Here is a 27283-nt window from a genome sequence, read left to right on the forward strand (position 1 = left end):
TGAAGTAAAAATAACTTGGGTTTGGGTGCTTGCTGGGAAAGCTTCCCCCTCTCTCATCCTCTCGGCCCCGCATTCAAACCGGTTGGCATCGCCTTCATCGCTTTCCGTACCACCGGCTTGCGGGTTGGAAAGAAGCCGGAGACAAGGAATGCGCAGCGCAGGCCAGGATGCTTGCGACGATTTCAAGTGTGCTTGGAACCCCCCCCCCCCAAATTTGTTGGGAAGCTTGCCCAGAATATTGTGGAAGGGTCACTTGTGGGCCGACCGCAGTCCTTGCAGTGATAACGCGGCAAAAAAATTTTTTTTCACTTTTATTGTTCGGGGTTCAACGAAACAAGCATACGAGAGAGAGATGTACGGGAGGTGTAACGGGCACACAAAAGCTAATCCCCGACTTGGTGAAAAATAAAAATTAAAAAAAATAAAGCAAACAAAGCACATGAACATGGACAATGAAATAATAAAAAAATAAAAATAAAATGGACAAAATAAAATAAAAAAAAGAACTACACAGCCACCCAGCCCTCCTCTAGTGTCGAGGCGCAGTGGGGGCGTTGTCGGCAAATTTCGTAAAGTCCACCAAAGGCTCGAAGCGAAGCACGCTGTTGGCGTCCTCGCCAGGACCAGGCGTTAATGAGCGCTGCTCCCGCGCGGCATTGGCGGCGGCTTGGGTGGCGGCGATCGCCCGCTCGCGCATTCGCTTGATTTCCCGCACGCGCGACCGCCAGTTCACGGAGTAATCCCCCAGCCCCGCCTGCTCCAGGAACACCTGCGAGAAAATGCTCGCATGCAGCGCGACCTGGCGCACAAACGCCGCCAGAGCGTCCCCCGACACCATCTTAAAGTCGGACGCGGGCCCGATTTCGGGCATGTCCGGCCGACGCTGGACTTGCACCTTGAAGAACGTGTTGGCGCCCGTGTCCATCCTCTCCGTGCCTAGGTGGTGTCGCTGCGAGCCGTCGGTCGAGTGGGGCGAGATCACGACGTTGATGAGGTTGAACTCGCTTGGGATGGTGTCGAGGCGGAACTCCGTTCCCGAATCGTTGTACACGATGCGGACGCAGTTGTTCCCGATATGAAGCTTCTTCTGCAAGCAGATCGGGTCTGCCTCCAGGTTCGTGGGCATCAGGGTGGCGACGTGGAAGATGATCTCGGTGATGTCGTCGTACCAGTAGTAGGTGTACTCGCCGTCGCGCTCGTAGTTCAGGCCCCCGGTGTTGCGCCCCCTCCACTCGCGCAGACTGATCAATTCGCCAAGGGAATCGAGGAAGCGCACATACTCCGGCGACCCGTGCACATTGGCCAATATATCCACCTCGTCAGTCTGCCCAGGGCCAACGTACAGCACGCCGATCTTGTGGAAGTCGACCACCGATGCTCGGTCGAGCGAGTTGAGGAGCCGCTGGGTCGTCTCATCGTCGGGAAGGGGGCGAGGAATGTCGGTGTTCACCGAGAGCTCGGGATGGGTCGACAGCTGCAAAAACAGGTAGCCAGGGTCGAGGGCCGAATCGTCCTTGCGGAAGAGCGTGCTTGCCTTATCGCTCAGCTCCGGATCCGGGTCCGAAAGGATCGCCGCCATGAAGCCGTCGAGTTCCTCTTCATTGGTGTCGTCCTCTTCGCAGGGCTCCCGACCTTGCCGTACGCGGTCTCCATAGGAACTGCGACGCACCGGAGAGGATGCAGCGGACACCACGCGCGCCCCCTCCGGTTTGAGGGTTGAGCTTCCCTGGGGTTGTGATCGAGTGTGCAGCACATCGGCTATACTGCCACTGTATGCTCGCGGACGAGACCCAATAGTTTGATGAGAGATGCTTGAAAATAGATGTTCTAGTCGTGTTCGTGAGCTTGCCTCATCAGCTCCCGATCTGACCTTCACAGATTCATCAGCCTCTTCGGTTTTCCCATCACTATTGGGTCCAGAGCCGGCCTCACTGCTGGACTGGCCGTCGACATTCTCGTCTTTGGCTCCCGCACCTGTTCCATCCGAGCTCTCAAGCGAACCCTTCTCCCTGGCATCTGCGCTGGACACTAAGCCAGGCTTATTAAACTTTTTCGGGTTTCGATGCAACATCAATAGTGCAGGCAACGTCTTGAATTCAGTGGTGGTGCTCCGTTGGGGATTGCCTACTTTCAGAAGGAAGGTGGACGCGCCCGACGCACGTCTTACGGTTACTTCCGCCCAGCCGAGCGTGCGTGCCGTGCGAATCGTGATGACCGCCTGGTCCTTCACCCATGTACGACTGATTACATCTGATTTCGAACTCTCAGCTAGCAACAGTTGCGTCACCGGATTCTTTTCGGGTCGAGGCGCATAGTTCGCGTAAGTGTATCGCTGCAACATGTCGAAGCAAGCCTGGGTATAGTCATCAACGCGTTTGGAGATTTCTCCCGCGTTGAGTAACCCGCGCACAATGAAGGGAACATATTTCCGGCGCTCTGATTGCCTCAAGGACATGAACCAGATGCTGATCACATGGTATGCCATGACCATTTCGTATTCGACGAGAGCGCTTGCACCCACGGACCGCGGTTGGCCTAAACTCCCCCCCGTGCTTCTTGAGTTTCCGGAAGGCGAGCTAATGGAAGGGGTAGCCGAGGGAGAAGGGGTGGTGTGAGCAGAGGAGGTATATGCAGCGGCAATTGCGTGGCTGTCCTGAATATATTGGATGGCGATGGCGAAGATACGCCGGAAATCGGCCTCGGTCAGATTTGCATAGAGTCGGGGTAGGCGGGCCAGTGCCGACAAAAATTCCAAGATGTGAACACTGATCTTCGCGCTCGTGATGATCTGTGCTAATTTGGTGAGCGTGGCCGGAAGTTGAGTTGCCATAGACATGGGCAACTCTACGCAGCAGATCATGAGAGCGTGAATGCACGGTTTCGCAGCTAGCGGTCGTTTCTGTAAACCCTCTTGGAATGCATGCACGAGCTCGAGCTTGTGCGATTTCGAAAAATGCCGTCGGTAACTAATCAGCGTGGTGAGTGTTTGGTAGGCGACGACGTGCAATTCATCCTTTTTTATTGTCAGCGGTAGATCGACAATCCCCTCGGTGACACGGTCATTGCGAATCCAGTTGTAAAATGCCGCGCGCAGCTTCAGCACTGATTCGATGGCACCACAGAAGAGATGCTTGTTGCTGAGCTGTACGGGCAGGTGATATAGAATGTACACATATACAACCCAACTTCGCTCGTCACTTAATCGCTTAATAAGCGCTTCAAGGTACAATCCTATAGGAAGCACCGCCTTTGGAATCGATTTAGGTGAGGCTTCCAGTTTGTCTCCGGCCTGGCCTTCGTGGTCACCCTCGCCTACGTTCCCATCTCCTTTTCCATCTACCTCACTAGGTGGTTCAACTTCACCAAGAAGAGTTTTCGAATTTGGTGCTTGTGATGACAGTGGTGCCGCGGCGGGTTCGTATGAGACAAAATACGGACTCGCTCGTGACATCACTAGTGAGCACCGATTGCTTCTCCAAGCTACCCACTGCTCAATCGCGGGGGACTCTGGAGCATCCTCTTCGATCATGTTTCCCGCTTTCCACGATATTGTTCCACCCGAACTCACTGATCTCGCGCTATGATGTCGCTCAAGGCCAGTGGTTCGAATTGAAGGCGGAGGAGAGCGAGTAGAGGTTATTGTCGCACCTTGGAAATCAGGGCTCAACGTATGGCTTGGGTTTTCTCGAAGACTTGTTGTACGTTCTAGCGTAGTACTGAGCTGCTGCGTGCTCACAGCTCCCCTTTCGGGTTTTGAGCCGGTACTACTGGTCCGGGAGATGCCATCTGCTCCTCTTGGAGAAACTGGTACACTGGAGCTAGTGCCAGGCCCGAAACGGTCCAGCAAAGAATCCGGTAAGATCCCCTCGTCTGGATGCCTTGCAAGATATAATCGATGGTTAATATCTACACGGATTGCCATCGCGGCATCAAGTAGAGCAAGTCTTGAACTCTGGTGGGCAAGTGGCGATTCAATCAACTTGATAAGGGTGGTGAACAACTGCATACCCCGCTCGATCTTCGGTGAATACAGACAGCTTTCGAATAAGCGGATGAACCCAGTAGAGGCGGTGAGAGAGTGGCATAAAGAGTTTTTCGGGTACATAGAGGAGTGTGAAATCAGGGTAGAATACGAGAATCTCCGTGGTATCGAGGGGGAAGACGGTCCCGAGGAAGAGCGCTGCACATGGCTGTGTGGCATTGGCGAAACTACGCATTTACAATGGATACACTGCAGCAAAATATCAAGCAGTTTCGGGAACCAGACATCATTGCAGCCACAGCAGACATCTACAAGGAAATCAACAGCCTTGGAGGCGATCTCCGGGTCTTTCTCGGTAGTTAGGCAGGAAAGTACTGGCAGAAGCACCACCTCCGTGAGCTCATCTTCAAACACATCTTTGGACACCTCGTACACGTCGACCATGAGGCTAAATATGCGGGAACGTACGCTGAATCGAGTTCGCTCATCAATGAAAAATGCCTGCACTGCCTCGGTTAGAGTCTGAAGCCAGTTTACTTCGACTGGATATATAAGCTGTTCATGTTGATAGTGTTCTAATAGGGAAAGGACAGAGCCCTCTGAAAGATATCGGCGCAGCTTGTGCACGAGTTGCATAAAGCGGTCGTAAGGGCCATCATAGGTCGATAGTGTGTGCATAAATTGAACATGGTGGATAAGTCGTGCAAGTCCATGCAGGAATACAAGCCATGGGTCGCTTTCTTCAAGAAGCTCATCCGATGTGTTTAGAACAACATTGGCAGGGGTGGGGGCGAGGTTGCGACCGGATTTGTCTGCGTCGAAGAGGTAGTGCAGAACATTCTCTGCAATATCATAGATTATTTCCCAGTCGATCAACTTAAGCTTCCCTTCGTGTTGCTCGATAAGTAAATTGATACTTTTGAGGATCTGAGCATCAACCTGGAGGCGGCGATATTTCGTCGCATAGCGAAGCGAGATCAAGAGTGTGTTCAGAGAGAAGTAGAGCTCGGAGACTTGGTAGGCATCGCTTGAGACCTGGGTTAAAAGCATCACTGCGGTCCGAGCGAGTGTGTCCGGAACCTCAGTGGGGTCACACTCGATTGTTTTGCACAAACACCGAATAGCATTCAGACCTCCGTGGTTCTTTAAAAGATTCTTCATCACAGCCCAACTCTGTTTGGTAAAATGTTCAAAACTCGAGAGATGGCAGAGCATGCGCACAAAGCTCGTCATTGCTGGCACGGGAACAAATCCAAAAGGCATGACAATCTCTGCAAATTCAAGGCACACAGTTCGGTCGTGGTCATTTTTAGTTCGTAGACACGCCTCTGCTACACCATCAATTAACGCCTTCATGTCTGTATCCTCACAGCAAGCAGCATTGAACTTCACAATGTTTGCGATAAGTTTGACAATGGGCTGAAGGTATGGGATTGTATTTGAGTCCGAGACGGGGGGCATACTTGTAGTCGTACCTGTCAGCGACTCTAGTTGAGGGAGATAGGACATGGACGTTAGTTTAGCTAGCTAAATAGGGTATATTATAACCATACTTACTTCTCTCAGAGTCAAGGCGCAGAGCAGCGGCTAACCAATCGCAGAGTAATTTGGGAATATTTTTCTCAAATCCAGATACATCCCTTCCGTTTCGCGTCAGCTCCCGCAAGGCTGCGAATCGATCCTCAAAGTCATCCCACGAGAAATTCTTCCGAATATCGCGATAAAACACGGCTCGAGTCACGGAATTCAACTCATTGGCATTCCCCTGATGGCAGGCAACGATAAATTTAAAGCATATTTGTCGAGCGTTTGCGGGGCTTTCAGGAGATAGCATGCTCGCTAGTGCGGACCAAACGGCGTCTATATCCACAATTGGATATTTCTTCACTATTTCACATAATTCTTCAACCACTTGTATGCGCTTCGTGGGCGATGTTGTAGCATTGAGTGCCTGAATAATGTTCTTGGCGTATAGCGGTCTACTTGAAGATGCTTGTGAGATGCCAAGCGTCTCAGAGAGCGAGGTGTGTGATGATGGACGCGGGAAAAAACCCAAGAACAATTTACGCGACCTCTCCGACATTGGCTAATCACGCAATTGAATTTAACGTGATAGGTTAAAAGCAAATTACGTCTGAAGCAGATGGCGTATGAACCTACTTGTGTCCTTTAGACAAAATCTGGATTAAAGGAGAAATAAATTAATAATCTGTACACAAAATAGTACATCATCTTTCCCTAGTGTGTTTATTGCAAATATTTTTGGTCATTAAATACCTTTGAAAATCAGTGTAGATTGAACATTGGACAGGTATATGTGGATCGATTTGGTTTTTTTTTTCCGCTGATCTCTTTTTCACCTAAAGCGACTGTCTTTCCTATACACCATGTTTAGTGATTAAAATTGGAATTTTGTGACTGTCTTCTCGAACCTTGATAAATCAAGCTAAATTAGGACAGGAGTAATGGTGGGTCGTAATGATCTAATTGAATTAAGACCTGTTCTGATATAAATCGAACAATGGATAGATCTTTAGTACTTAATAAATTTCATCTAATCCTCCCTTAATAGAGCCAACGTTGGTATCAATTATTCTACTTGTAAGCCTATATAACAGTTCTTACATGACGTAATCATTAATAGAACAATTAAATTATCTTAATCACAAATACTTTTTGCATGAAAGTTATACGAGCATGTGAATATTTTACTAAACCACAATAAAATCTAAGGGTGGCATCTATACTGTAATCTTTACACCAATATCGAATAAGGGTCATCTTATTCGCTATAATTCCATTCTATATTCTTATTAGTTAAAGTATTTATAAAAATACTGTTTAGGGCTATCTGGTTTAGAGTAGGTTAAAGAGATAATTTCACGGTCCATTTCTTAATTTTGCTCCCTATAACGTACCTATTAAGGACTAAAAGAGATACAGAGTATCCAATTGCTAAAGACCTGAACATCCTAAAATTTGTTCATATATAATCCATCTCATGCTATTTCAAAGTCTGTATGGATTTGATAAAACTAGGCGTCATTGCTTTAGTTATGACATAGCCTTGTTAGATGGAATAGCCTGAAAACTAGTATTTGACCTTGCTATGGCCTCGATTACAAATCCATTATTACTCGCTTTGGTGTTGTCACTCACCGTTAAATTATTTTTATCAGTAGGCAGGTTTATTTCGAACTGCTCTGCTTGAGAGCCGATCTTCAATTCTCTCCAATAAGAATCGATCCCCCTACTTTTTTTCAGTCCTATGTGTAGGCAATTTCAGGTGCTTCATCTATATTGAAATAATAGGAATCTATATACTTTCACCTTTCTCTTCCAAAAAAAAGTATACCCTATGATAGTTTCTTTAACACCTTTTTATTTTTCTTTAGTTTGTACTTGGCCGATTCTTTTTTATATTAATGGCTTGCCTAGATATTGCATATCAAAATATCCAAAAATCACATTCTAAAGGTTATCCACTACTTCCTTCGCCAAAGGAAAGGAAGTTGGAAGAGATTTCTCGCTTTGACCTTGGTGATAACCCCCCATCTCCAAGCCCTCTTATAAGCACCTCTGCCAGGTCGTTCATCATTAGTTCTAGTCTCAACCTCGATATACCCCGGAATAGAAGAGCAAAAGCATGGTACGGTTTGATAGTAATTGTATTAGTAAATTCTTGTGGGAGTATATCTTGGATGACCTTCTCTGTGGTTTCACGGCCCACGATGAGTATCTTCGATATATCTTACACGGCATTCAACTGGTTGAGCAATTCTTCAGCAATCGTGTTTGTCTTGCTTTCCTTCTTCACCAGTTTTTTCTATGATCGATTTGGGATCAAGAAAGTGGTAAGGGATTGTTAATATAACTACAAAATTTTTGGTTCATATCAATTCAAAATCTTGTAAGATTATATGGGCGAGCCTCCTTAGCATTCTCGGGTGCGCTATCCGATATTTTTCTACCTATATTCAAGATCGAATACTTCGATATGTGGTACTGATTATCGGTCATGTAAGCTCTATCGTAAAATTCAACTTTTGAGGCGTTATTAATAAAATACACCCTTAATTCTAACGATAGGTGATATGCAGCTGCACAAGCCCTTTATCATTGAACGCATCTACAAAAGTAACATATCAAGTGATTTTTTTTGGAATATATAGTATTTATTATACCATTTTATAACAGTATGCAGGCTATTGGTTTGATGCTAAATCTCGAGTGACAGCAAATATGCTCACAAGTATATACAAACTTATTCACCTTTCACGGATCTTATCTAAAATTTCACCAAAATAGCGCTTCCTGTCGGATCAATGGCTGGCTCTCTCCTTATTCCTCAGTTGGTACCTAATCCAGAGTCAGTGCCGCTAATGGTAATTAATTTGAACGAGTTAGCTATGATAGTTAAGTTGATATTGTCTCACCAGTATTTTTATTTTAGCTGTTAATTCTCACATTGACATCATTGATCGTAGCGCTATTCACTTTCTTCATGCCGGTTACACCGCCTACCGTTAACAGTGCCTCCGGCAAATCACAGCGCCTTAACTTTTACAGTGGACTTCGTCAAATAGCCCGAAACAAACAGTTTTGGCTTCTGGTTTTCATATTCAGCGTGAATCAAGGACTTATCAATGCATTCTCAACTCTATTGAACCAAATATTATCACCATATGATTACTCTGACAAAACAACCGGAATGATGGGATGCTTATTAATAGGAATCGGTTCAGTCGGAATGAGTAATTTTACCTTATATATGACTATCAATCTTTCTGCTAAAGTTTAGCCCAAATTGATAGTGCTGTCAGGATTTATCGTTGACCGTACCGGTGCACACAAGAAATTCTTAAGAACCTTCACACCACTCATGGCTGTTACTTACTTTGGATATTGTTGGACAATTAAGCCAGATGCCTTTTGGTCAATCATAATTAATATTTCTCTCAACGGCATCGCATCATTAATTCCGGTGCCGATAACACTAGAGCTTGGAGCAGAATGTGAGTACACCTGTTCATATATCTCTCAGCAAGTGTACTTATCTTGCATTTCAAAGGCACTTATCCATGCTCTGAATCAACATCAACTTCCATTCTATGGCAGGTTTCGCAGATATTTGCCATTATTTTTGTTACCATCGAAGACAGACTTCGAGATCCAAACGGAATCCCACCCAACAACTATAGTGCAGCGCTAACTTTCCAAGCCTTTGTCGCATCAACGGCCGGGATTCTGGTGTTTTTTTACGATGCTAGGAATTTGCGCTCAGAAAACGAAGCCGAGTTGAAACTAGAGCTATCCGAACCATCTACTCTAGTAAATTCAATAAATGGGGTAAATATGTCGGAGCTTGCAAAAAAAGAGGATGCCAGACCTTCTCCTGTAACCCCTCATTCCAGAATACCAGTATTTACATATGAGCCTGCACCAAACCCGTCCGAGAGGTTTAGTTCGGTACCTCAAAGATCAGCATCCCTACAGCCCTGCCAAGCGTTACTTAAAACACCGACATAATGTAAATCCATATTTTTTTTTTCGCCTACCACCATTTTATCTTATTGTGGGCTGTAATTTTCAGATATAAACGCACTTAGCGTGTCTATATAGCTATGCTTGATTTATATATATTCGAGTATTTACTCTATATATATTACGAGACTTCATTGGGTTATCTCAACTTAAAACTGCTTTCCACGCGATTATTATTGTAAATATGAAATAAACGAATCCTGAGAGAGCAGGGACCTTTATTATAATGGTAATATTATACACAATTTATAGCTGGAATTATGCTGATTTACAATATAAATAAATTAGCGGTAGTGTTCTAGTATTCTACCACCGGTATGTAAAATGTCAATACACCCGTCTCCACTCGATCTCTTTGTGAAGTTTGTCCAGGAGTTGCCAAATGTTGATGATTCACATATACATAAAACACAATAGCGTGATGTTCAATTATGCAGCACACCACATTGCTAGGAGAAACATGGTAAGTGTTAAGGAATTTAACGAAATTTTTTACATCAATTCGGGCGGATGCGAACTGGTTTTTGTCACGCGTCTGGGAAGGAACGCGAGCAGCTTCGCTCTCGGAATATTCTATATGTTCATAACCGAAAGGATTGAAAAATTAATGCATGTGTGAATATACCAGACAAGAATTGAATAGCAAGATGTAACGTACCCAGCTCAGGATTAAAGAGTCCCTTATAATAAGTTTCCATTGTCACCATATTGGCTTCACATTTAAGGGTAAATTCGCCGTTCATGTTCGCCGAAATTACGACATAGTCGCTTAGTGATTTCATGCGCTCTGCTATAGTCCGAACTGAAAGTAAAGGAGGCATCATTATGTGAACCTTAAGAAACCAGACCGCTCGAAAGTCAGGATATATACAAAAACCAGCAAGCTCAATTTCCAATCTTATACCTGAGGATCAGGGCACATTGGCTCTCTAACCATCTCCATCTGCTGCGGAGAGAGAACTCGCACAGGTATATCTTGAGTCAAAGACTGCTTCCGCCCCATTCGTGTCTATTCAAATAAAAAGTCAAGTTAAAGTGTAAGAATACACTCTAAAGAAGTATTAGCGACATACTTGACTTGTAATCGCGAGTGAGAGCATAGGAATATTCTCTTTTTTAGTCAGCTTCATCATGATTTCCAGCGCTCCTTGCGTGGATTTTAGTGCACGAATCAAATACTCGATGTAAAAATCCAAATAAATCTCATTATTAGAAGCGGACTGAATTCTATAATTCTCGAAAATAGAAGCCTAGAGAATAATAAATGGGATGAAAATTCCGATATATGCGTGTTGATTACATACAGCATCGAGTTGTCTAAAAAAATACGTTGGTATTCAATAATCAAAGAGGAATTCAGTCAAATATCACTAATACATACGACCACACTTGAACTCCACTATCAGGATCAGTAATAATAATAAAATGCAACTTTGCCGGCGTAAATTTCAGTAGACAAGTCTTTCCTAATTTCTCAATGCTTTGAGCAACCTCTGCAGCAAAACATACCAAACCAGGTTAAATAATCGTATTATGATGTAGATAATTGAAGCTTTACTTACTTGCCAGCAGATTTGGATTTGAAATATTCGTGCGCATCCTCATGGTGAGTAGTTTAATATCCTATTTCTAATTGTGTCAACCGCGTTCAATTAATTTATTTTCAAGCCACCAAGTGCTACTTTACGTGTTTTTCGCGATTTTTCTTTGTCGCGAAATGAAAAGTTGACATTATGGCGCCGAAAATAAGTCGACAGATCTACCGTGCGTTCACCAAATCGTATGGGCTTACACTAAAAGCAGAAGCGGCTCGTTATCTCGAAGAAATACTTAGCGATACCCCCGCTGATGAGATAAATGACACTCTCGACCATATAGTGCGAACTTTTACTAAATATAATCAAGGTAATACTTGTGCAATAAATATTCATGCTAATATCAAATTTATATTCGTATACAAATATATGTATAGAATGCATAATTGTTGAGCGGATCGCTCTGGAGAAGATAATCGAACATCTTCAAACTTCAGCACCGGGAAACCCTTATTTAGATAAGGTGCATGTCGACGACACACCACAAGTTCCAGCAGATGAGCCATTCATAGATGAAGAAGAAGAACAGGACGAATTTGATCCTTCGCAATATTTAAATGTCATTAATGCATTCAACATGCCAAAAATACGATATCGCGCAGATATCAAGGGATTCTCAAGGTGAGTCCAAGTATATTATTAGAAGCAAGAAAGTTGACATATTTTTTATTGTATCAGTGATGCAGGCGGAGCTTCTCTATTTGCAGATGCATCTGCAAAGGCCAGAGTATTTCGAGAGCGATATGAAGTTATAAGACAGCGAGTTTTGCGAAATGAGACATTTTCTCCAGCCTCATTTTCCACAAGGAGAATGAAGGAAAGCCTACAGGTAATTTATCCTACTATAGCCTGAGTAGAATGTGAAACTAATTTCACTCAATTCAATTTTACAAAAGTTAACCGCTATCAAAGCACTTCTTGGAAGACAAGGCGGCTCTTTTCTCCTTCTTGGAATGCTCACTCGTATGAGTGATGGCAATTTTTATCTAGAAGATCCAGACGCAACCGTCCTGCTAGATATGAGCGAATGTGTTTGTATTTTTTACCATGTTATTATTTTGCATTTTATGGCTCATTTTACCTTTTAAACTGATAGACAACCGGGATTGGACTCTTTACCGAATCCTGCTTTGTTCTTATCGAAGGAGTTTACACTGATGACGAGGTATTCAAAGTATCATCGATGGGCCTTCCCCCACCAGAACGAAGAGAGGCGAGCTTGTAAATTACTTTTCCATTTATTTCCATAAAGAATATAACTTAATTGCCTTGATTCCTTTAGAGCGGCGCATGGAAATATTGACTTTCTAGGCTCAACAACCCCATTCATTGATCTTGTAAATAGAAAACTTCCTACACGCATTTAATGCAAAACTTAATAACTTTTCTCTCATGAATTAGCCCTTATTAGAACGAAAAGAAAAATACTTTAAGAACATCAGTTTTGTTATCTTGTCGGATGTATGGCTCGACCATCCCAAGGTAATGGTTACAACCATTTCTAGCTTATATATACACTTTTAATTTTTTTTTTGTATTTAGACACTTTCCAATATTCGTACCATGTTCCAAGGTTATTCCGCATACGTTATTCCGTTGGCATTTATATTCATTGGGAATTTTACTTCGAAGCCTTTTCTTTATTCTGGAAAAGAGTCAACGAAATACAAAGGTAAGCTCAAGCATGTCAGTAGATTTAATCACGCCTGGCTAAGATAAAAATGTAATAATTTTTGCATATTAGAATGCTTTACAGCTCTTGCGGATCTCATTGCTGAATTTCCCACATTAGCTACCTTTTGCTATTTCATATTTGTGCCAGGCCCACAAGATCCATGGGGAGGTAATACACTTCCTCGCCCGCCAATTCCAGAAGTGTTTACCGCAAAACTTCGAAATAAGGTTAAAAGAGCTGTTTTTACTACAAACCCGTGTCGGTAAGGCATAAAAACTATAGCCAACCTCATATTCTAGCAATTTATTTACATAGCTGATTGTTTGAAATTAGTATAAAATACTGCACTCAGGAAATAGTAATTCTTAGAGAGGATATTCTAAATAGATTTCGACGAAATTGTGTGGTAACGCCAAACACTGCGCTGGAAGAAGATGAGACAAGACACGTAATTGTTTTCTATTTATGTTATGTTCCTTTCTCTGATCTTCTTTATATTTATACATGGCTCTGCTCAATTTTGCTATATAGCTCGTAAAAACTCTAATCGATCAATCGCACCTTTGCCCTCTTCCCCTCCATGTTCGACCAACCTATTGGGACTATGATCATTCACTTCGACTTTTTCCAATACCTAATTTGGTATGCTATAAATCAATAATAGGGTCAAGTTTAATGGTTTTAATAATCTCTCGAGAATAGCTTGTCCTAGCTGACCGTTGCGAGCAGTATGGAGTTACATATGAGGGCTGTCATTGTGTCAATCCTGGCTCATTTGTTTCTTCGGACTTTTCTTGGAGGATGTATTATCCTGCAACGAGAATATCAGAGAGATGGTAAGCTTGTTTCCCATATGCTTAGCAATTATGTTCATTCACGAGCATTATTTAAAATAGCGCACTTCCATCAAGGTAGTCCCAACAAGTATAATTGTACTAGTTTGTATTTATTTTTCATACGCACAAAGCTTGGGTGTAGTGCCATTAAATTGTTCAAAAAATTAAACTGAATTAAAATGCTTATTAAAATAACAAAACTACACCTTTTGGCACAGAAAAAATTAGCAAGATGTGAATCCAATCTTGCTAAAGAATCAATCTCGTCCATTTATTAAGTATATCTCAGAGGACATTTCTCCCATGACTTTACGATATTTTATTGAGCTGTAATTGATTCCTGTTGTGATTGCAATTGCGATGGATGTGTCGGTCCTGACGTATCTTTCAACGCCATGAGTTGCTTAGAGCGAAATGCCTCATAATGTATCTGAGCCGTAGTCTCAATAAGATCTTGAAGATGGGTGCGCGTTAGGAAGTTGCGTAGATGGACAAATTCACAATGTGTCTCATCCTCTACGTTAATGATACCCCATTTAGTGCGGCGACCCCGTACGAACTTGCCTTCGACTTCAACGCTGAGCTCGGAGCCAACAATTGCGAAGGGAATTATTGACTAAACTTTAAAAGTCAAGAAACTGTGAAAAAAAAATCTCTTAAAAATTAAATAGTCACCTTAATACTTTCATTAAGAGTGCGTTCTTGTTCATAATCCTCGTCACTTTCGAATGGGTATAGGTTGATGTTGTGAAAAGCCATTTCCTGTTTAATCTATTATAAAAGAATGCGCAATAAATCAATCAAATACTCTCCATCATATTTTGATAAATGTGGGGGCTTACCCTCTTTTTGAATGCTATTCTTTCCTCCATCGTCAAAGAGTCCGCCTTTAGCAAACAATAATAAAATCATTAATATCCTCTCACTTTCTCTAAAAAAAGTGTCATAGATATGCTATTATACCTTGGCAATTACAGGCACTACATTGACTACCTCGGAAAGTTTTTTAAGAACGACGATGTCAATGGGTTTGAGTGAATGACCGGTTGGCATAATGAAAAAAAGACAGCAATGAATACGCGTATCTTGGATGTAGCGGCCACGCTGTGCAGTAAGTTCCTTGCGCAGATAGGCAGAATGCTGGTCTTTAATGTATCTGATAATTGGATCCCAGCTAAAAATTATTAAATCTGTTGATTATTATTCGGCTCAACTGAAGTACTCCCCAAAGAATGTACGTGCCAATTCTCATTATTGACTTGGTCCCCATAGCCAGGTGTATCGACGATATTTAGTTTAAGGCGTACTCCGTTTTCCTCAATTATATGAGAAACCACTTGGGTCTCTGTGGTCTGTCGGGGAGGTTCTGAAGCATTAGTTCTGCCTTTGGTATCGATCAAATGAGCAGCAAATATTGTGTTGACCAGCGTTGATTTACCGAGGCCCGATTGTCCTTAAATAAATGCGTATAAGTAAAGCAATATTGAATTTATTTTGTTACAAACTATTCACAATACCTACCACAAACCATAATATTGAATTCGAATCCGCGCTTCAGAAGCTTCTTTTCAATCTGCTGTGTGATCGTGTCAAATCCCACATATCCATTGAGGTTGGCCTATAGGTTAATAATATTAGAAATGCGTCAGGGCAGATTGCACATCTATTGTCGAGGTATTTTCAACCAGCCAATATATATTAAAATAACTCTTTATTGAACGAACCTTTTGCATCGCTGAAACTAACATTTATACTGTAGTGATGTTTTGTAGGAATATGCCTGTTAGTGAGTGGAAATTTGGAAAATATGGACAGAGAGTATTGATAGTATTGAAGGAACTGGTGAGATATACTACCGAAATGTGGGATGTTTGATAAATATACTTTAAAATTCAAATATGAAAACCAGTTCACTTTTTATTCGGAACTCGAATTACGATCGATAGTTATAAACATGGCAAAAACTTAATATCACGAATTCGGATAGCGGATGCCTTTTTTACCATACGACTATAGGCCCAAATGTTGAAGAGATGTGAATGATCATGAGAAATATTGAGTATAGCTGACCCCATCCTCTCACTCCAATTAACGCCAATGTAATTGTGGGTTAAGGATCATAACCAGTTGTAGTCTGCCGAGTTTATAGCAACTCTAGTTATATTTACTATAACTGAATAAAGGAAGCAGATAAGTATCTATTGTTATTTTGGATTGATAGAAATAAATGAAGGGCTTTTAACGAAATCATGCCATTACTAAACATGTCGTGCTCTTGTTACTTAATAACAAATTTAATAAAGAAGTAAATTTTAACCTGATTTTTACGCGTAGTTTGTACACAGTACAATTTATAGTAAATGATTTCACATGATATAAAATGGCTATTCAGAAACCTACAAAATTGCAAAATTTATTAAATTAACAGTTCATAAATAATAGCGCGCTTATTGAAATTGAAATAATGTCTTCTCCTGTTCAAGTTTATCGTCGCCCTGGTGGATTTCCTGTGACAATTGTAGTTTTGAATCGACCCGAAGCGCGAAATGCCGTTGATCGTCCTACAGCGGAGGCATTATCCCAGGCTTTTCGTGAATTTGACAAAGATGAAAATGTACGATATAATGTTTAGTCCTAGCATTATCAAATATTCATTCTATCTTTTTCATTCTTGTAAAGTCGAATGTCGCAATTCTTCATGGTTCTAATTCCAATTTTTGCGCGGGCGCAGATTTAAGAGCAATGGCTGAATCTAACGGAGAAAGAGTGAATAGACTCTCTGATGATATGCACGAAGATGGGCCGATGGGAATTACGAGAATGCGATTGTCCAAGCCAGTTATTGCGAGTGTAGAGGGTTATTGCGTGGCAGGAGGATTCGAACTCGCCTGTTGGTGCGATCTCAGGGTTGCAAATCCAGACGCACAGTTTGGTGTTCTATGCCGATTAAGAGGAGTCCCACTTATTGATGGCGGGACATTGAGGTAGCTATTTTTCTCATCTTATTATGGCTTACCCACTAATTACTCAATCAATGCTTATTCTCTTCCTTATTTACGAATTTCCCTCATATCTAACCTACTAAACACACCCGTAAACTAAAGGCTTCCTGAGCTAATCGGCCGTTCCCGAGCTCTTGATCTCATCCTCACTGGTCGACTTATTTCGGCAAAAGAAGCGTTGGATATAGGCCTGGTTAATCGTATTGCAGCGTCCACTTCACGCAACCTTCCCGATAGTCTTCCACTAGAATTACGAAATTCGCTATCTCTACGTTCTGCATTTGATCTTGCCCTTCTTCTTTCTTCTCATCCACAAACCTGCCTTCGTAACGATCGTCTCAGCGTTTACCGAGCTTACGGCAAGGAAGAACTTGAGGCATTGAAAATCGAATTTGAACATGGCATGAATACACTAAGCAGTGGTGAATTTCTATCGGGTTCGAGGGAATTTATACAAAAGAAGAGTAAACTATAGTGCGCTCGAGGGCCTTTATTTATGCCGTTGAAATTTCAGTAGTTCGATTTGTTTTATTTTATTTGTCGGTATTACGATTATATTTACGATTGGAACAGGACGAGAGTGCGTTTATAGTATTGGCATTACCAACAAAAGATGAGGCTTGAAAATGAAACATAGATAGCGACATCCCAACACTGTTCTTCCGCAGCTGTATCCTAAAATATTTGGTAGTATTTGACTTTTTTCCCTAGCCATCTTCCATTGTCAAACATTATAAATATAGTGTATATCTTTCGACTGCGCCTATGGCATAGTGTAAACTAATATAACGTAATATAAGTGTTCTCTCAACTCTTCTTTAAATCATCAAATAAATCTAGAGAAATATATTTTACTATGTCTAATATTTCCATCAACTATGGTTTTTTGGTAAAGAATCGTATCGGAGTTTCAAATGTTTGAAATGAAAAGCGTTCATCGATACTCTTTGAATCCTCCTCTTTCTCGTTGCGAGCATACGGGTAAGTTATAGTTAAATATGTGAAGAATACAGCTTTATACGAGTTGGATGGATGGATGACTGGATGGATGTTCTTCAGAGGATAAAAATAGATATAACCAGTTTGGAGGATATCGTATTACAATTTGGGTGCTGATTGAAGATTTTATTATTCCTCCAACCATAGCAATACGATGAAGTTGAACATCTCGTGCCCGGCTACTGGCTGCCAAAAACTCATCGAAGTTGAAGATGAACGCAAGCTGTATGTACCATTCCTATAGATCTTAGCTTTGAAAATCAAAATCGAGCACTCTTCTAAATCGCACATATTGCGTGTTTTATAGCCGTGCTTTCTATGACAAGCGCATGTCCGCTGAAGTTCCCGGCGACTCGCTTGGTGATGAGTTCAAAGGCTACGTGTTCCGCATCTCTGGCGGTAATGACAAGCAGGGTTTCCCGATGAAGCAGGGTGTGCTTCTTAACCATCGTGTGCGCCTTCTCCTCTCCAAGGGCCATTCCTGCTATCGCCCTCGTCGCACTGGTGAGCGCAAACGCAAGTCTGTTCGTGGATGCATTGTTGGCCCCGATCTCTCTGTCCTCTCCCTCGTCATTGTCAAACAAGGTGAACAACAGATCCCTGGACTTACCGATCAAACTTTGCCCAAGCGCCTTGGGCCTAAGCGTGCATCCAAAATTCGCAAATTCTTCAATTTGACCAAGGACGATGATGTGCGCAAGTTTGTGATTCGCCGTGAAGTTAAGCCCAAGAACCCCGAAAAGAAGCCCTACACTAAAGCCCCCAAGATCCAGCGTCTAGTTACCCCTGTTACCCTGCAACGCAAGCGTCATCGACTTGCCGTTAAGCGCCGTCGCGCTGAAGCCCAGAAGGAAGCGGCCGCTGAGTATGCTGCACTGTTGGCTAAACGTGTTAAAGAACAGAAGCAAGCCAAGGTTGAGTTGAGGAAACGCCGTTCTTCCTCCCTTCAAAAGAGCACCTCCTCCTGATTTCGTTTCAAAGTTTTGTTTTAATTATTACTTGTTTTTTCTCTATTTCCTTTTTCTATATAAATCTTTTTTGCAAATAGTTTCATATTTCCGTTGAACAACCAAGTTTTGAAAAGTCTAAAATACGATATATTTTAGAAGAAGGGTTCACTATGTATATTACAGTCAAAATATGTCTAAGAAGTCTCTCCCTTCTCCGCATCCTGCTCCAACCACTTGGCAAATTTCTCCAACCGTTCACTCTCTTCCTCCTCCTCATTAGCATCTTTCATTCCGCTGCGTAGATATCTCGTTTTGCCGTCGTAAATTTCGGCTGTAATCTGGCGACCAGCGAAATAGCGACCATTCATAAGCTAATAGTGAAAAAAAAAATAATTACATGAATATTTGAAGACGATCTGAAGTGTACAAGTATTAACAAGCATTACCTCGACACATGCTAAAGCACCTTCTTTTTCTTTATATCTCACCGATATTATCCCGCCTGGAGATTTCTAAGTTTATCCATATATGAAAGCTAGTTCATCTAAAGAGAATTGCAAGGAGCTTACGTCGTAAAGGATAACATTAGTAACTTCTCCCAATTTCTCGCATTCTTCTCGTACATCTTCCTTCAAGTCCAACATTAAAGAAGGATCTTTCTATATATAGTAGGCAGGTTGTTTACTGGTGTTGACTCTTGGCTTCAAGTTAGAAATACAATCTACCTCGATCTCTTCCATACTGAACATGTTTTTCAGCACTACAATCTTTGCAAATCGCTCAGCTCTTTTCCCGCCTCCTTCTTCAAACCAGTCCAGCTTTCTAAAAATAGACAAGAAAATATATTGGCTTTGGGAATTTGCAATTAGGTCGAAGTTGATGAAAATAATGTACTTCTCTAATTGCCGCATTCGCTTCTGCTTCTTTTTCTTTTCATCTTTGCTAATATTATTTTTTCCTGTTGTTTCAGCAGCAGGCTTCGGCTTAAATTCAGCCTAGCTCATAATATTTTAAAAGCAAGAAAGTTTATGATGAAAAGTTTGCCTAATTCACCTGTTGTACTCTGATTTTAGTCGCTGGCTGCCCCGGTCTAAGCTCACTCTCATCTAGCAGTGTGATAGCAAGGGATACGGACTCTTCCTTAAAGAATGTCACCAGACCGTCGCCTTTAGGTCTTCCCTTGTCATCCTTGTATATTTTGATTTTCTTATCGCCTAGTAATAGAGTGGCATGAACTATGGCCTAGAAGAAAACGTTCTACCAAACAATTCTCACCTGTGTTTATATCCTCCATAATAATTCCACATTTCGAGAAAACTTCGGCAATCTCTTCTAGAGTTGCGTCTTCGGGAAGTCCTGTCACATAGACAGATGTGTTTACTGACTTCTTGGGCTGGTCTGATTTAGCGCGCTTTTCGCGTCCTTTTGCTTCCTAACAGACGCAAGAGTTTAGCTGCATTTCTTATATTGTTACTTCAACTATATGAATGCACCTTATTATTTGGCTTCCGCTTGCCATGCTGTGTCATAAAACCAGAATTCTCCTAACATATTCAATATATTATATTTATCAAAGTTGTAAATGGAGATACATTGATACACAAAAAGCTCACCTCCTGATCAACTCCTTCCACGCTATATGCAGCCTGTTGTGATTCGAGTAATTTTTGGTCCAACTAATGGAGGCAATCTTAGTCTGATACCATATTAGCAGCCGAACAAAGAAATACTCACGTATGGGAACCAAGCGCGCTGTTCCTCGATATAGTCATATATAACACCATCTTCCCCCTCATAAGTCCAGCAGCCTCGTATTTCGTCGTACTTCATTTTTGGATCCGTAGTGGACTCACCGGCCGCACCTGGTGGTATATTTGGCATCTTGGTTTGTTGATCCATGGATTCTTACATCGGCATAGTACAAAAGTCTAAAGGAGGAATTTTATATAAATTGAGGTCTGCGCCTCATTTAACTTCGTGACGAGTTCGCCACCATTACTTTGATCACTATCATCGCATAAAAAACAATGCTAGCTGATACGGTCGCTACACCTGCGGATCTTGAGAATCGGCTTGCTCACATCACAGCTATAACATCCCAAAAAGAAAAGGCCAGCGAATATCAGTCGCTCCTTTCTCAGTTAGAAGGCGCAACAAGTTTTAAAATTTTTGTGCAAGCTTTAGTGCATGAGGATGTTGGCCTGGTAGTATCACGGCAAGTTTTGAATGCATTTGCTCAAGAGTTAGAGAGACTACAGTTGGACGAAAAGCGAGAAGTACTGAATTATTCACTCGAACAATTGCAGCCTCGAGCCGTGTCATTTGAAGAACAGGTTGGATTATTCTCACAATATTTTATTTTATGGTTTACTTTTCTTTTATATATATGCTTTTGCATTATTTTTTTTTGCCAATAGATATCCGTAATAAGGGAAAAACTTGCTGATGTGTGTGAAATAGAAGAAGATTGGGCACAAGCTGCGCAGCACCTCCGTGGAATCCCGCTCGATTCTGGACATCGGTAAGTCTCTTTAAAACCAAATCCAATTCAATCGGTCCTATTATATTACCGCTCCCTTCATTAGTGCAATTTCAGAAGATTACAAACTTCGTATCTATATGCGTATAGTCCGTTTGCTGCTCGAGGAAGATGATGCGGTTACCGCAGAAATCTATCTAAATCGAGCCGCACTTTTGATACCTAATTGCACGAATCTAGAAACCAATTTACAATTTAAGTTAGCACAGGCTCGTATTCTCGATTTCAAGCGTCGCTTCCTTAGGGCAAGCTCCAAGTATCACGAACTTAGCTACGCTACCGAGATAGATGCGGAGGATCGCAATCGTTGTTTGTAAGTTTTTATATGTAACTCTAGATAACATAAAGTGATTTTGACGCGTGGGCTTTAAATAGATCGGCTGCTGTAGTTTGCGCCTTGTTGGCAGGGGCTGGCCCACAACGCTCGCGTATGCTCGCTACTCTATATAAGGATGATCGCACCCATCAGCTCCCGCATTTTGTGATACTTGAAAAAATGTATCTAGATCGCTTGTTACGGCCTGAGGAAGTGCAAGGTTTCGCTGCAACCCTGCAACCACACCAACTCGCCCGCCTTGCGGACGACACTACCGTCATGGATCGTGCGGTGATAGAACATAATGTACTCTCTGCTTCAAAAATATACAACAACATAACCTTTGAGGAGCTGGGCACCCTTCTAGGGACAACACCCGATCGCGCCGAAAATGTTGCTAGCCGTATGATCAGTGAAGGACGGATGCAAGGCACTGTAGACCAAATAGACAGGCTGATTTTCTTTGAAAGTGGTGGAGGCGGAGAGATGCGGGCACAGCCGATAACATATAAATGGGATCAGGCAATACAAAATCTATGTCATCATGTAGAAGAGACAATTACGCTGATTGTTTCGAAATACCCTAAGTTTGTAGAGAGTAAGGCTGTCAATTAATCATCTTATTCATGTATAATTGTACTCGGTATTTGAAAAAGAGCATTATCATCTTTATTCGTGATTTATTTACAATCAAATTGAAATGGAGACATAAGATATATTATTATATATTTGAAAAATCCAAAAAGATAAATTCAAACCGTTATATATTATACAATGCAATCGGATCTAACTCCATTGCGTCATGATGTTGAGGAGAGGTTTACCGTTCTCTTTGCGCCGCTTTCTCTCATTCGAAATTTGTGCTGTGAAACTCGAGGATTTAGAGCAATCTGGTGAACCGGCAACAAACAGGGATGCTTCACTACACATGTTTTTATCCAAAATTCCCAGGAGCCCCGAGTCCTCTTCGGCATATTCCATCTCCTCTTCACCCAACATTTCCTTCCGTAGCGTCATCCACGACGTCACGTCCACGTGCGCTCTTAGTCGCCTTACCGCTTCGTGGTGGTCCGCCTGCACTTCATGCTGTTTCCAGGTGGTAGAATGCATCCGACCCTCGAGAGGATAGTCGGTAGCCAGATAAACAGTGGAGACATTGTGCTGCTGTTGGAGTTGATGCAATAGATCGGTGAGCCTTTGAGCACACTTGGGTAGGCCTCGAGAATTAACGGTTTCCATTCCTAAATGCAGAGTAAATTAAAATCGGCTCCAATTTATGTCGCTGAGACCTATGCACTTACTCCAGTGAACCGCAATAAACGGTTTGATAGATTCGGCGATTTTGGATGCTTTCTCGAACCATCGGGGATTGTATCGCAGCCCTTCTGAGGCAGAAAGAAAAGGCAATCTGACATTGTGCCGCACAAGTAAAACATCCACATCAAGATTGGAAACCTTGTCCACAACCAAGCGTTCGGTATCTTCAAGCTTCAGCTTGGTCCGCGAATTCTTGGAATCCGGCACCATGACGCTAGCTGAAGTCCTTAATCTCAAATTCATTCCACCAATGCAATCTTCCTTTGCCAAATCAGCTGACTCGTCTAATTTTCTTCGTTTCCAGCGTTTTTTCCGATCGAGTGTTACGAATTGGGCCGTTGGATTGCGCAACTTTGCCCACTGCTCGAATTCGGCCTGCGTTACAAAAGGAAATGAGAGTGTGGTATTGTCATAGTAATGGGAGAAAGGAAAGCGCCGGCATGCTCCAAGTCGACCCGATCCCGCATTCGGGAGCACCACGGTGCGATTCAATCGGATGGCCAGGGTTGCCAGTTGCTGGAAATGGATGCGAGCTTTGGATTCTTGTTCGCCTATGCGAGTTGGAAATAGAAAGCGGCAAGGCGAGTAGCCGCACAGGGCACGGTCAACCTCGTAGGAGTTCTCGGGAGGAGCACGGCTGTGAGAGGAGGATATGGAAATATGAAGGGTTCGCAACAGGAGGATATAGCAAAAAGTGGCGATAAGGACGGCTGTGAGCAGGAGCCAGTGAAAGCGGCGTGACAAGGACAGACGTGAGGGAAACGAGAATACACTGTTTGAGACCTCGCATTTCTCCCGGGTAAGAAGGGGTGTTATATCGGTAGAAAGAGGGTGGCCTTCATAAGAGGCCTTCAGAGGAAGTTCCGGGGCAACAGTCTTTGTTGTTGGGGAGAAGCAGTCGACTTCGGATTCAGGGCAAGATTCAAGAGTCGAGGAAATACGCCGACGGTGGCCTCTTGGTTGCGTAGGGGGTTGCAGTGAGACGGTCGACGTCCCACTGAGCGGTGTAGTGCGTACTAGAGATGGCATAACTTATAGAGATGGATAGGCATATTTCAAGAGATATGAGAGATCTTCTGAAGAACTGTAGGAAAGGAGAAAGGAAGATTTGGAAAAAAGAGAATTTCTCCGCTGATTTGCTTGGACTAATTGGCGTTAATATAATTGGCAAGGGTTTTAGAGTTTTACGTTGGATAGAAAAATCGGTTACAGTGGTTGATCCATTCCGTGTAACCGCGTTCGGCAATTTTTATTCATCTGAAACATGCACCATAGGCACTGTGCCTGCATCTGAAATATAATGCACGGTTATCTTTTATTCTAAGGGAAACTATAGGACGTATTCGTTAGTGATATTTCAATATCCTCTGGATATCTGATTACAGGTGCCCATCGTCCACACGCTCAGGGAAGCTATGGGCAACTACACCTAGGTGCAGGATACGGCTGCCAGATTGACATACTATCAGTTTCACATCAAATGGAGTTAGTTAGCTCGTATCATATTTTTGACATGAATCCGAAGCGTGATTGAGCCACATTTATTGAAAAGAAGGAATGATTTACCTGGATCCACACTCTTTCCAACCACAACACCATCCTCAGGAGCATAGTATGTCTTCTCCAGCTTCCCAAAAATCGAGTGCAGTGTCGCGATGGGGTCGCCCTTCTTAAGCCACGTATAGATATCGGGTATTACTAAAGGGGGAAAAGTGGATAGACCTCTGAGTTTACAGAATCTGTACGGAGAATGGAGAAACTTTAAGTTTTACCATTAAGAACACCCCCACCATCCGCAAAGATCCAGTAGCTTTTTGAACATATTACAGGGTCAAACTCTGGCAAGTCATGGTCATCAGGTATCATTTTTAGGTGGGATAAGATATTCGTTACGCCTAGAAGTGCATTACGCACAAATCGTTTCTGTAGGAATGAAAGGGTTAAGTGAAAAGATGAAACAGAGTCTGAAGCAAAAATAAAATACTTGAAAACGGGAGGGGTCTCCGATTTCCACCGTGATCGCAGGAATACCCCTCTCCATCGCCGCACCTCGCAGCGAACCGTCAGGGCTGGTATTGTGTACAATAATTTGTGGGTGTTGTAGGCGCGCCATGCGACGAGTTCGAGGATTCGTCATATCCGCGCGGCAGTAGAGAGAGTTTACACGTCCTTTTGAAGCCTAGACCCAACATATTATATAAACAAAGAGAGTTTTCACGGAAAAAAATTGGACCATACTGTATGCAAATCAAGTAAGTATTCAAACTTTGATATGACCCTCTCCATTAACTGGTAGGCGTATACTTGTGAAGTTGACCCGTTCTTCTTCCCAGGCATCAGACGATTTAAATCCTGCCCATCGCTAAATGTGCGAATTCCGGCAAGATATCCCGGAACATTTGCTACTGGTACAGCAACGACGATGCCATGCAGAGACGAACATTTGATATCCTGAGATAGGAGTCGATGTATTAAAGGAATACCATTCAGTTCGTTGCCGTGAAGGGCTGCAGTTCTATATAGGTCAAAGGCTAACTGAGTATGCTTTCAACTAATATCAAAACAAGGAAAATATCTACAGCCCAACAACTGGCCCTGGCTTATTTCCTTTCGCCACAATAACTGGGATCTTGATATGAGCACTTAATCCATCCGACGCAAGTGCGACCCAAACACGCGATATTTTGCCCATGGGCAACGCATCCAAGTCTAGGTCAGTGATGGTGGGAACATCACTCTCTATTAAGCTAAGTGAGCAGTCATGATCGGTCGGAGAGGAAAGCGGAACCCTTTTGCGCCATATCTTAAAGAAAAAGATAAAATATAGGTTGGTGAATGCAATTAACGCAATAGAATGTATACAATGTTATGTAAACCTGTCGGGCTCGGTGCAGAAGATTTTCATCCCTTTCACTCTTCACAAATTTGCAGGCTGTAACTAGCGCCCACAGCTCCTTTCCAACGGGGCTCCAAGCAATGCTGCGATTGAGAGAGGAATTCGATACCATGACACTCCCATCAGGAGTGATGCTCAGTAGGGCGCTTGTCCCGTTCAGCACACCATTGACCACAGTGGGATGAGCTTGAAAGTGCTTGTCGTATTTCTTAAGGATTTTTTGAAATCCGGTTATATTGATCTTGGTATATTCTAAATGAAAATAAATTTAAATTAAGTTATAGTTTTGCGCCCCGAGTGAAAGTTCACTTGACAATGGTTCGCACCAACTAAGTCTTCAAGCATATGCAGTAATGCCGTCATCTCTTCACGCCATACTCGTATTTCAGATTCTCCCCAATCTGGACGCCACTATTTTTAAATAGAGGGGGGGGGGGGCGCACATCAAATACCATAAAAAATAATATAAAAAAAATAACACACGAACAGACGCGATATCGCGAGAGTTTCGAGCGGTCAATACGTCAAAATACGATAATAGACAAATCCTTTCACCAAATGTATAGGGAAACAAGGAATATCTAGCCATGCCCCAATTCTACACCCCAATTCTACTTCACCTGTTATATTAATTGCTCTAGTTTATGTTAGAAAAGGCTTGTATTGAATACAAAACCAAAAGGTGGTGTTATTTGCAAGACTAGCAGAAAGCAAGTGTAAAATTAAACAGCTCGTTTTTAAAGTAGGACGGCGAAGAATGTCAATTTACAATCGGAAGTGCATAAGTGATAAGCCAATACAAGTTTTTGCTACAAACTTGATGTATATAGCTTGTATAGCAGACATCCATTCCGGAGCTAACACCAACTTATGCAAGGTGTTAACCTGTGGTGTCTAATAAAAGAGAACTTACCCAGCAAAATTTTCATTCCATAAATCTCACCCAGGAGGCCAAACAATGGTATGGGATAAGTAGAAGTTGGGGTGAAGAAAAGGGGCCATGTCCAAGAGTAAATCAAGTATTGAGAAACACTCGAAACTTACCTTAAGGTTTAATGCCTCAAGATGCTCTGCTCCCGCATTGGACCTCACATCGTATATGCCTTCCACACGAGATAGCTCAGCCTCAAGAAGTTCACGGAAACGTTTATTAACCTTGTTAAGAATGGCGGGATCATTGTTGTTTTCTATGTAAAATAAAGATATACAGTGAGTTTACGTAGCCAAATTTAGAAAGGGCACAGAGGTATTACCATGATACTCGTCGAATCCAACTCGAATGGCATGCTTGAGTCCTTTGTAGTCGAGAGCGTCTGGAATACCGCGAAGACAGAGTTGTTTAGCAAATTTCATTTTGGGTTTTAAGAGTGAAGTTCAAAAAGCTCTATATCTTTAGTTGAGTATAGCGATAATGCTGGATATCTTATGAATCTAGCATATAACAAAGGAAGAAAAATGGGTTTCGAAGCTGAATATGAAAGAAAATTAATAGGGGGTCGTTCATCGATTTTATCGGACCACTACCTCACGTTAGATCTTGAATTTTGATTGGTTATGCTATACTGTAATTGTACATGTAGAATGACAAAACATTCTCTCAATACAAACTTGAGACTCTCCCGCAGAAAACAA

General features: G+C 42.4%; 11 protein-coding genes across 11 annotated transcripts; 5 read left to right on the forward strand and 6 right to left on the reverse strand.

The window, feature by feature from the left end:
• Positions 1-529: 529 nt before the first annotated feature.
• On the reverse strand, positions 530-6065 carry VTP21DRAFT_5097 (uncharacterized protein; the record flags this gene model as incomplete). Its single annotated transcript, XM_069395581.1, has 2 exons — positions 530-5469; positions 5540-6065. 2 exons carry the CDS (start codon positions 6063-6065, stop codon positions 530-532), a joined length of 5466 nt encoding a protein of 1821 aa, XP_069248172.1.
• A 2242-nt stretch (positions 6066-8307) lies between these two features.
• VTP21DRAFT_5098 (uncharacterized protein) lies at positions 8308-9511 on the forward strand (the record flags this gene model as incomplete). The annotated part of the gene is made up of 4 exons (XM_069395582.1): positions 8308-8367; positions 8436-8726; positions 8784-8997; positions 9054-9511. The coding sequence occupies 4 exons, from the start codon at positions 8308-8310 to the stop codon at positions 9509-9511; spliced, it is 1023 nt and encodes a 340-aa protein (XP_069248173.1).
• Positions 9512-9824: 313 nt separating this feature from the next.
• Positions 9825-11131, reverse strand: VTP21DRAFT_5099 (uncharacterized protein; the record flags this gene model as incomplete). The annotated part of the gene is made up of 7 exons (XM_069395583.1): positions 9825-10099; positions 10185-10359; positions 10431-10535; positions 10600-10776; positions 10831-10843; positions 10908-11019; positions 11089-11131. The coding sequence occupies 7 exons, from the start codon at positions 11129-11131 to the stop codon at positions 9825-9827; spliced, it is 900 nt and encodes a 299-aa protein (XP_069248174.1).
• A 128-nt stretch (positions 11132-11259) lies between these two features.
• On the forward strand, positions 11260-13711 carry VTP21DRAFT_5100 (uncharacterized protein; the record flags this gene model as incomplete). The annotated part of the gene is made up of 13 exons (XM_069395586.1): positions 11260-11431; positions 11499-11742; positions 11800-11950; positions 12018-12152; positions 12218-12342; positions 12404-12458; positions 12523-12603; positions 12664-12793; positions 12866-13058; positions 13130-13244; positions 13328-13438; positions 13499-13632; positions 13693-13711. 13 exons carry the CDS (start codon positions 11260-11262, stop codon positions 13709-13711), a joined length of 1665 nt encoding a protein of 554 aa, XP_069248175.1.
• Positions 13712-13951: 240 nt separating this feature from the next.
• Positions 13952-15380, reverse strand: VTP21DRAFT_5101 (uncharacterized protein; the record flags this gene model as incomplete). The annotated part of the gene is made up of 7 exons (XM_069395587.1): positions 13952-14248; positions 14308-14403; positions 14475-14519; positions 14596-14777; positions 14855-15085; positions 15154-15250; positions 15357-15380. The coding sequence occupies 7 exons, from the start codon at positions 15378-15380 to the stop codon at positions 13952-13954; spliced, it is 972 nt and encodes a 323-aa protein (XP_069248176.1).
• Positions 15381-16096: 716 nt separating this feature from the next.
• On the forward strand, positions 16097-17109 carry VTP21DRAFT_5102 (uncharacterized protein; the record flags this gene model as incomplete). The annotated part of the gene is made up of 3 exons (XM_069395588.1): positions 16097-16246; positions 16312-16616; positions 16737-17109. The coding sequence occupies 3 exons, from the start codon at positions 16097-16099 to the stop codon at positions 17107-17109; spliced, it is 828 nt and encodes a 275-aa protein (XP_069248177.1).
• A 678-nt stretch (positions 17110-17787) lies between these two features.
• On the forward strand, positions 17788-18601 carry VTP21DRAFT_5103 (40S ribosomal protein eS6; the record flags this gene model as incomplete). Its single annotated transcript, XM_069395589.1, has 2 exons — positions 17788-17858; positions 17941-18601. The coding sequence occupies 2 exons, from the start codon at positions 17788-17790 to the stop codon at positions 18599-18601; spliced, it is 732 nt and encodes a 243-aa protein (XP_069248178.1).
• Positions 18602-18777: 176 nt separating this feature from the next.
• On the reverse strand, positions 18778-20464 carry VTP21DRAFT_5104 (uncharacterized protein; the record flags this gene model as incomplete). The annotated part of the gene is made up of 10 exons (XM_069395590.1): positions 18778-18954; positions 19030-19095; positions 19153-19242; positions 19309-19405; positions 19478-19578; positions 19637-19797; positions 19859-20015; positions 20077-20127; positions 20197-20259; positions 20318-20464. The coding sequence occupies 10 exons, from the start codon at positions 20462-20464 to the stop codon at positions 18778-18780; spliced, it is 1110 nt and encodes a 369-aa protein (XP_069248179.1).
• A 146-nt stretch (positions 20465-20610) lies between these two features.
• On the forward strand, positions 20611-22053 carry VTP21DRAFT_5105 (uncharacterized protein; the record flags this gene model as incomplete). Its single annotated transcript, XM_069395591.1, has 4 exons — positions 20611-20916; positions 21001-21104; positions 21169-21435; positions 21498-22053. The coding sequence occupies 4 exons, from the start codon at positions 20611-20613 to the stop codon at positions 22051-22053; spliced, it is 1233 nt and encodes a 410-aa protein (XP_069248180.1).
• A 171-nt stretch (positions 22054-22224) lies between these two features.
• VTP21DRAFT_5106 (uncharacterized protein) lies at positions 22225-23784 on the reverse strand (the record flags this gene model as incomplete). The annotated part of the gene is made up of 2 exons (XM_069395592.1): positions 22225-22679; positions 22740-23784. The coding sequence occupies 2 exons, from the start codon at positions 23782-23784 to the stop codon at positions 22225-22227; spliced, it is 1500 nt and encodes a 499-aa protein (XP_069248181.1).
• A 350-nt stretch (positions 23785-24134) lies between these two features.
• On the reverse strand, positions 24135-27004 carry VTP21DRAFT_5107 (uncharacterized protein; the record flags this gene model as incomplete). The annotated part of the gene is made up of 10 exons (XM_069395593.1): positions 24135-24217; positions 24322-24453; positions 24528-24678; positions 24740-24934; positions 24994-25270; positions 25335-25558; positions 25632-25903; positions 25978-26062; positions 26696-26838; positions 26905-27004. The coding sequence occupies 10 exons, from the start codon at positions 27002-27004 to the stop codon at positions 24135-24137; spliced, it is 1662 nt and encodes a 553-aa protein (XP_069248182.1).
• Positions 27005-27283: the final 279 nt, after the last annotated feature.

Source organism: Calcarisporiella thermophila (assembly GCF_041956535.1).
Source record: "Calcarisporiella thermophila strain CBS 279.70 unplaced genomic scaffold VTP21scaffold_21, whole genome shotgun sequence".
Lineage (NCBI taxonomy): Eukaryota > Fungi > Calcarisporiellomycota > Calcarisporiellomycetes > Calcarisporiellales > Calcarisporiellaceae > Calcarisporiella > Calcarisporiella thermophila.